This window comes from Myxocyprinus asiaticus, chromosome 28 (assembly GCF_019703515.2).
Source record: "Myxocyprinus asiaticus isolate MX2 ecotype Aquarium Trade chromosome 28, UBuf_Myxa_2, whole genome shotgun sequence".
Lineage (NCBI taxonomy): Eukaryota > Metazoa > Chordata > Actinopteri > Cypriniformes > Catostomidae > Myxocyprinus > Myxocyprinus asiaticus.
In genome coordinates, this window is record NC_059371.1 from 39991447 (window position 1) to 40000620 (window position 9174).

At 35.6% G+C, this 9174-nt stretch overlaps 1 protein-coding gene across 1 annotated transcript; it reads left to right on the forward strand.

Annotated features, from left to right (window-relative positions):
* Positions 1-973: 973 nt before the first annotated feature.
* Positions 974-8749, forward strand: LOC127418774 (zinc finger protein ZFP2-like). The gene is made up of 4 exons (XM_051659589.1): positions 974-1144; positions 1438-1541; positions 1625-2129; positions 5656-8749. The coding sequence occupies exons 2-4, from the start codon at positions 1482-1484 to the stop codon at positions 6933-6935; spliced, it is 1845 nt and encodes a 614-aa protein (XP_051515549.1). The 5' UTR covers positions 974-1144; positions 1438-1481; the 3' UTR covers positions 6936-8749.
* The last annotated feature ends 425 nt before the right edge of the window (positions 8750-9174 follow it).

The window sequence follows — 9174 nt, forward strand, 5'->3', positions numbered from 1 at the left end:
AGTGAAATCCTCAATCACCTTTGTGCTCTTGTGCAAGATTCTTAATATCTACAAAATAATATGATGAATTTAGAAGCAACTGTCTGCTATAACATTTCCATGCCACCATTTTATGTCAGTTTTCTGAACTAGTTTTAAGGGGGAGAAAGTACACATTTTAAGAAAATAGGCAATACTTTAAGTTTACAATAATTTTGTATTTGTTGCCATTAGTAAAAGCATCATGAACTAACAAATTTGAACAATACATTTCACAGCATTTTAAAATCTTTTTTTTAATGTTTATTTAGAAAAATACAATTGTTCATGTGCAGTTCTTTCATGTTAGCTTGTAATGCATTAATAATGTTAACTTTTAACTTGAAAAATACATTACTATATGTAAACATTAACCTATAAGTGTTGAAAAATGTTTGTTAGTTTATTATAACTTATGTTGGAAGGGTTTCCAAAAATAATATATTTTTTCAACATTTTAATATTCATCGGAAATACTAGACACTCTCTGTCATCGACGAACTTCCCATTGAGGAAAGCAGAAACTAATAAGGAGGTGGCAGAAGATTTAGGATAGGAGATAACAGGCCGCCTTTGTGTGAGGAACAGTGTTGACACACCATCATTAGAGTTCATTTAATTATTGTGGTCCATTTAAGAGCTTTGGCTGAGGGGAATTGAAGTGAATAAGTTATGTAACTTCTATGGTGCTTTATTTGACATTTTGGAGCTAAACAGGCTCCTTTTTAACACATTTGATGGAAATGTGGGGCAAGGATAAAAGTTTGATGTATACTGTAACTATTTCCCGCCAAACGCATCAACACTCCAGTCCAGTAGGAGGCGAGAAAGCACCAGAAGTTGTTTTGCAAACCGCCATTTATCACGAAGAACAGTTTGAGCTCTCAATCGGTAAGTGTTCAATTTGTTTTATATTATTTGTGAGATTTCTAGTTTCGTGTGTGTGTGTTTTTTTTTTTATGTTCATGTACTTTTTCTCTCTTTTTTGTTTTAATGATTGTAAAAGAAGCTTTTTTTCGCCGTATGTGACTGGATAAACAAGTTATTAGATATATCATCTAAGCATCTGGAGCATTGTGAATTTGAGTGTTTTTCATTTGTAATGTGTTGTGGAAATCAAACTCAGGTAAATTTCATTAGCATCTAATTTCTAAAGTGTTTGTTGTAATATTCTGACTGTATATGAATACACACTTCACTGAGTTGAGATTGTGATTTTAGTGAAAATGTTTGTTTGTTCCTACTCAACAGATATTACAGTAATTATTCTTTAGGTGATTAATGATTAAAGTCATCTCTATGGATATATGAAAGGCAGACATCATTAGAAGAGAACATTTATTACTGTGGAGGACCACTTTGTTCATAATATGTCCATAATTCTTGGAGGTCCAGACTTTAATTATGATTTCATCACAGAAATCTCTCATCTGAAGATAGAGGTGACGTCACTGAAGACAAAGATGATGGAGAGAGAAGTAGTTTCATCCTGCACCTGTTTTGAGCGAGTTAAAGTTGAGATTGTAAGTAAGCTTTCAAATTATGTGATATGACTGTGACTCTGTGATGATGAACGGTACAGATGTGATTGTGTTGTGTTTGTCAGGAGCTGGAAAAGATTTCCTGTCAATCTTCAGTGTGTGTGACTGATGGGACCTCCACAGAATGTCAGGATTCAGTGTGGAGCGGCAGAGATCAGTCCACACCACAGCGGCTGCTGGACAAACTCTCTGAACAGAGATCCAGAGACACACAGGACTCACAGCTCACTTTACTCTGTTCTACTGATGCTCAGGGGAGTGTGTGTGACAGTAATCAGGGTGATCAAACCTCCACAGAGTCTCTGACTTCTGTCTGTAACGCTGGAGAACAGCAGATGCTGCAGACACCAGTGAAGATTGAAGTGAAGCAGGAGGAGATAAAAGAAGAAAACACAGCAGAGGAACAACAGAGTGATGAAGATGATGATGAACAGCAGATGCTGCAGACACTAGTGAAGATGTGTTCAGTGAAGCTGCTGGACTGCAGGAACTTTATGAAGATGAGAGGAGAAACCACAACAGAGGAACAAGAGAGTGATGATGATGATGATGATGATTTTATTCCCTCAGGTATGTTTCTTCCTTTAATGTTGTTTTACATTTTGAAGACAAACAACACGTCTGCATTAAAAAGTTCCTTGTTGTTTTTATTGTTGTTTTCGAAGTGCTCAATTGTCTTTTAAAGGGATAGTTCACTCAAAAATGAAAAGTCTCATCATTTACTCACCTGCATGCCATCCCAGATGTGTTTGACTTTCTTTCTTCTGCAGAACACAAAGATTTTTTGAAGAATATTTCAGCTCTGTAGGTCCATACAATGCAAGTGAATGGTGGCCAGAACTTTGAAGCACCAAAAATCACAAAGGCAGCATAAAAGTAATCCATAAGACTCCAGTGGTCAAATCTACATCTTCATGAGTAATATGATTGGTGTGGATGAGAAACAGATAAATATTTAAGTCCTTTTTAACTCTAAAAATACATTTACTCTAGACCTCCTGTGTGCGTTCACGAGAGGGCTGTTTTTTTTTGCCAATTCACAATCTTCATACATATTGCTACCTACTGGGCTTCTGTGCAAATATGTTTTATTATTTTCCTTTTCTTTCTCGTCTGTGCCCAGTAAGTGGCAGGGCCGATTACAGATTTAAGATGAAGTTTGGTCGATTTAGATGTGCAGCTGATCGATCGGTGCATCCCTAATCTTTTTATTGTAATTTTTCCAAAGTCATAACAGTTCTGCGGTGTCAGTGACCCTGGAGTAAAGTTTCTGCTTATAGTCTTAATTTGTTATTTTAAATTTAAGGTAGGGCTCGACATTGACAATAAGGACTGTCCAATGGCCTGGGCCAGTGCTGCATTTATAATGTTAGTGCAAGTGGACCACAAGTGAGAGAGCACAATAAATACATGGAGTGAACAAAGTCTTCTTACCAAGCACTCTCAGACAAGCAAGCTTGATTCTTTTTAGCTTGCAAAGATGCGCAAGCACACAATATACTGGACGCTGTGAGGCACAAGAACGTGCAGATACTGAGTGTGCTCTTCTAGAACTGTCCACACTCTTTTCCAAGTGTCTTAGCAGCAGCAATTACCAGCGTGTAGGAAATAGCAGAAAAAAAAAAACACTATGTATTTCGGAGTGGGATTATACTTGTTGCACAACATTTTAAGTATCCCTGCTCATTCTGTGTTCAACATGTTGGTGAAAATTAGAAATCCACACGTTGCAACACAAGAAATCAACAGTTTCTTTCTGTTGGACTGTAAATCCATCTCTCTCCGTGTAGCGTAGATGCTGTTTAACGTGCACTCGTAAAGGGACAGAGCACTGGTTTTGTTCCCACAGTAAAAAAACAAAAACAAATTTTCTTTCATGAATTCGCCTTGAGAGATGAAGCACTAAATGAAACATAATAAACTTTGTTAAACCCTGGTTGTACACATGGCTGGAAATCATGAGCGGCTCAGTATACAAAATGTAAGAATACAGTACATATAATTAGGTAATGTTTCAAAGTGTAAACATTTGACATGATAATGGCGTTTGATATGAAAAATGCAAAAACACGTTGCTATTATTATTTTCAGTGCTGTTCAGCTGCAGGGTGAAGATGACTATTTAAAACAGTCTACTTCATATCCACATAGCACACCTGTTACATTTCTCCTTTCTGTACTGTTCAGGTATTTTTGTTTTTGAGCTTTGTGTATCAATCAGAGTTGGTCTTGTTTGGGTAGTCTACTATCATGATTATATCCACATTCTTAATTCACAGATTAGGCCTAAAATCTACCTACTGTATATTACACGTGTCCAGTTATTTTTATTTGTATTGCGCTTTTCACAACACGCATCGTTTCAAAGCAGCTTTACAGAAATCATGCATTAACAGTAAATGAAACTGTAATATCTATTAAGTCTTAGTCATCATTACCCGACTCATTACATCATTACATGTACCCGATTTATTAGCAAGGTCTCCTCTCTCAGGAATTCTTACATTTATTACATTCAGCCAATAATCAGATCTTTAACTTAGTGACTAAATCTTTGATCCTGCTTGTGAAAAAATTACACAGTGCCCAAAAGTTGACAGCATGACTAAACGGGTGACCAAAAACCTATCAGCTCCACTGAACTCGTCACTTAAAAACACATTTACAAATCGTGATTCTTGAGGCAAACGAATTTTAAATAATAATAATAATTAATTATAATTTAATAATAATTAATAATTTAATTTAATTATAATTTTTAATTTATAATTTTCTTTATTTATCACACATTATACATTTTTGCACATATACAGTGAAATTCTTCTTTTTCACATATCCCAGCTAGGCTGGGGTCAGAGTGCAGGGTCAGCCATGATACGGCGCCCCTGATAAAATGAAATAGTTTGAATTCATTTTAAAATACAAATGTTTTGCTAAATATGCTAATATAATGATTTTACAATCACAGTTTTTGTTGTAAAATGCCATCGTGTTGCCACAATAATAGACTGGCGAACAACATCTCATTTAAACTGTCACGTGTATCAGGGCCATGACAGACGCGCATGAGCTCATGATATTTAAAGTTTCATTCTCTTTCACTCTCCTCAACAGTTCCCTGTTACTTTTAACTGTCTTGTCTGATGATATAATGGCTAATATCAATAAAACATCTATCACATACTGTCCATAAGTATGTTGGTATGTCATTTAGACAGAAGTAATTACTCAGTAACACGAATCTCAAAACTTGAGCAAATCCATCTTCTGGTGGAGCGCTCATGTATCTTTTTCCTAAGCATGTATTTTATCAGCCTGGATCAATACTCAGTTTCTTTGACTCATGAATGTTGCATATATCAGTCTGTGACAGTATAAGCAGGCGATACGGGCCATGTAAACTGAAAGCTGTCAGGAGATTGCTGCTTGATAGATTCGCACCAGCGCTTGAGAGCAACTTCAAAGTAGAAGCACTTTACGTGTGCTACTGTTAATGTTAATGTCATGTTCATGGTGCACTGTATGTTCAATTAGTTTGATTCTGTCTTTTGTGAGAAAATGTGATTGCTAATGCACCGTTACTGTTAATTACTGTTGTTATTGTCCTCATTATATTAACATTTTTAAATGTGCAAATAAAATGTTATTACTAAACAAAGTAAAATAAACTGCTGACTACAATTTAAAACACACAAAATATTTTTTATCATGAAAATTGTATGCAATTTTGAGTAAATATAGTGCTAAATAAAAGTAATATGTTTTCAGAAATTTGATGTAAATATTTTTTATTATATTAAGATGTGTGAGATCATCATTATATTAGCCTATCGGGCCACCCTTCTCTCTGGATATCTGCACTGGCCATTAAAAAAACTCATATCGGTCGACCACTAGTTAACACAGCTAATATATCAATTTACAATAATTAAAAAAAAATCATGATAAATATTGAATCGGCATCGAATCAGGAGGCAGTTCCCACCCCTTATAAATACTGAACGTTTGTTGAGTTCTGCCATTAAATTGGGTTTAATTTGATTTTTATATTTTTTCCCTTTTTAATTGATTTGTCAATTTACTGTGTTCATTGTAGAGCTGATGAAAGAGCAAGATGAACTTACAGAGCTGAATGAAGTGGAGGAGAAACTTCAGGATCAGAACCATCATGATTTAATAACTGGAGAAAAATCTTTGTGTGGCTCAAAGACTAAGAAGAATTTATCTCCAAAAAAAACTCAAAAAAGAGTAGCCAAAAATACTTCAACCTGCTCTCAGTGTGGAAAGAGTTTCACATGTAAAAGCAAGCTTAATACACACATGAGAGTTCATACAGGAGAGAGGCCTTACACGTGCCATCAATGTGGAAAAAGTTTCACATATGCACAACATCTCACACGTCATCTTCGCCGTCACTCAGGAGAAAGACAATTTGAATGTGATAAGTGCGGTAAAACATTTATTTTGGCAACATACCTACAAAAACATCTGAAAACGCACACAAATGAGAAGCCTTACAAATGTTTTTTTTGTGGAAAAAGTTTTTCATGCCTGTCCTATTGTAAAGAACACCAGAGAATACATACTGGTGCTGGGGTTCATATGTGCTTTGAATGTGGGAAGATCTTTATTAGAGCCAGCGACTTGAAACAGCACCAAAGAATTCATACTGGAGAAAAACCTTACAAGTGCTCACACTGTGAAAAGAGTTTCACTCATTCACAACAACTGAAAACACATGAGACGATTCATACTGGAGAAAACCCTTACAAGTGCTCACACTGTGGAAAGAGTTTCACTGTGTTACAAAGCTTGAACAAACACGAGAGAATTCATACTGGAGAAAAACCTTACAAGTGCTCACACTGTGAAAAGAGTTTCACTCAGTCACAAAACCTGAAAACACACGAGAGAATCCATACTGGAGAAAAACCTTACAAGTGCTCACACTGTGAAAAGAGTTTCACTCAGTCACAATACCTGAAAATACATGAGAGAATCCATACTGGAAATAAACCTTACAAGTGCTCACACTGTGAAAAGAGTTTCACTCATTCACAATACCTGAAAATACATGAGAGAATTCATACTGGAAATAAACCTTACAAGTGCTCACACTGTGGAAAGAGTTTCACTGTGTTACAAAGCTTGAAAAAACACAAGAGAATACATACTGGAGAAAAACCTTACAAGTGCTCACACTGTGAGAAGTGTTTCACTCAGTTAGAAAACATGAAAATACATGAGAGAATCCATACTGGAGAAAAACATTACAAGTGCTCACACTGTGGAAAGAGTTTCACTCATCCAGACAGCTTGAAAAAACACAAGAGAATTCATTCCGGAGAAAAAAATACCCCTCCTCTTGATGTGTGAAAAGTTTCAGTGCAGCAAGTAATCTATATACACATGTAAAAAGGTTTTGTCCAAGTAGTCACAGTGAGAAGAAAACATCTTCATGTCCAACGATATTGAGTAAATAGTTTGAAGAGCAACATCATCTAAAGCCCTATTCGAACAGGACAAGTTTTCCTTGAAGAGGTTTGGGAAATTAGTGTTTCACAGATGTACTTTGTGATTTTAATCCCATCTGAATCTGACAAGTCTCACTGACCCCGTTTACACCTGGTATTAAGATGTGATTATGGTAATAACATCATATGTGGTCAGTGCTGAATACAGGTCTAAATGGGGTCTAAAACGTTTTGTGATCGGATTACAAAAATCATATATGAATGCTGTCAAAAATGCATTTGACCACATCGCATTTGAGGTGTAAATGCTTATCCATCCTGCAGTATTGTACTCGAGTCCAGGACTCCAGGATTGTGATGACTCATTACTCATCTACTACTTGAACACTAATGACTTGGACTTGAATTTGAGCATTGGGTGCATTCTGACTTTGCGTTCTGTTCTTTTATGGCTTTAGATCACATGCATGTCATGACATTTACCAGTTGTGCGAGCACAAATCTCTGCGCTCGCACATGGATTTCCTTTGTTTTTATTTAAAACTAGACTCGCACTTTCAAATCTCCCTGCTCTCGTTCAGAGATTGCGTGTGCCACTCAAAACATGTCATGTGTACTCGCAAGTCTATTATAACACAAAATAACTCTGCCTCTGTTTATTCATACAAATATTCTGCTTCTGTAGACATGGTATAGAGAGGAAGAATACCAGAGTTTGAGGAATCAACTCGCCATTTGGTTGGTGGTGCATAATACATGGTTAAAGCCATAATGTAAGAATGATATTCTGATGCTCACTGAAAATGTAAGAGACATGAGCAAATCAAATGACAGAAAATGTTAACAAAGAACATGTTGCAATTAAAGTCCTCTCAACATTTTCACCTTGGTAGAAAACTTGCCTGCACAAGTTTGTCTAGAACGCATAAAGGATTTTTCAGAATCTATGTGGTGGCACATATGTAGAACATTCGAAATATGTGAAACAAAATCATAAATCATTATTACGAGTTATAATTATTACGGGAACATAAGAACATGTTGACGTGTGTTCATGCGTTTACAGGTGCGCTTTTGCACAGAGATGGAGACAATGTGTGATGAGTTAATCACAAATGTAGCCTAAAACAGTTAAGTAATCCCATTGTTAAAAGGACAAACATCCATTCATCCATATATGAAAAATAATTTGAATTGCTCCAACGCCTGATTTATAATGAATTTTGATAATATAAGACTAGAGGACAATACCTGAGAAAAAAATTTAATAAACTTCAAATAAATGGCAAAGAGGCACTGTTGTTTACAGTGGAAAGTTATTTTTCTGACATCTCTTTTTTTAATTTCCTTGATTATTGTATAGGCCTATATACAACATTGTGACAGACAGATAGATAGATATAATTTTAATCTCAAGTAATTATTCAAGACAAAGAAACGGTTAGTACTAAAATAAGAATAAAGAAACAAATGAAGAAAACTGCTTAGTTTCTAAAAATAATATCAAACATTCAAGTAACATTAAGGAAAAAAAACCTACAGAGATGGTATTGTTATTGAGTGTATGTTTCTTGTACAATACACTTTGAAAGGTTGAATGTGTGTGTGTGTGTGTGCCAATAAATTTAACAAGAAGCCAATGTAACGCTGATATGATTGTATTTCTTGGTTCTAGTTAGCACTTTCGCTGCTGCATTTTGAACCACTTTAAGTGAAAACGAATTCCCTGGTTACTGATAATTTCTCAGAGGGGGAGCATATATAGGGAGAAAAGCAGAGGGTCCTAAAACTGATCCCTGTGGTACTCAATACTTTAATTTGATCTGACAGCTCCTCATTTGCACAGACAAAGTGGTAGCGGTCAGAGAGATAGGTCCCAAACCAAGCTAATTCCTCTCCACAAATGCAAATTCTATGTAAAAATTAACATAGTTGGGAGGACACTGCCTTTTCTAGTATTTTCGACATAAATGGGGGTTTTAAAATCAGTCTAATTAACATGTTGTTGATTTTGATAATTTTTGTTATCTCTTCCTGTCCTATAACAGTGAAGGATTGAAGTTGCTTGTAGGAAAGAATTTTAGTCTTCTGGGGTGCTGTGGCAGATGGATGCATAATTCCAGTTTTGTTTCTGATGATTA

Excerpts from the sequence above, each read along its gene's own strand:
- LOC127418774 (XM_051659589.1), top strand. The coding sequence starts at position 1,482 with ATGATGGAGAGAGAAGTAGTTTCATCCTGCACCTGTTTTGAGCGAGTT. Across the intron at positions 1,542-1,624 it reads AGCGAGTTAAAGTTGAGATT|GAGCTGGAAAAGATTTCCTG; the intron begins GTAAGTAAGCTT and ends TGTGTTTGTCAG. Across the intron at positions 2,130-5,655 it reads TGATGATTTTATTCCCTCAG|AGCTGATGAAAGAGCAAGAT; the intron begins GTATGTTTCTTC and ends TGTTCATTGTAG.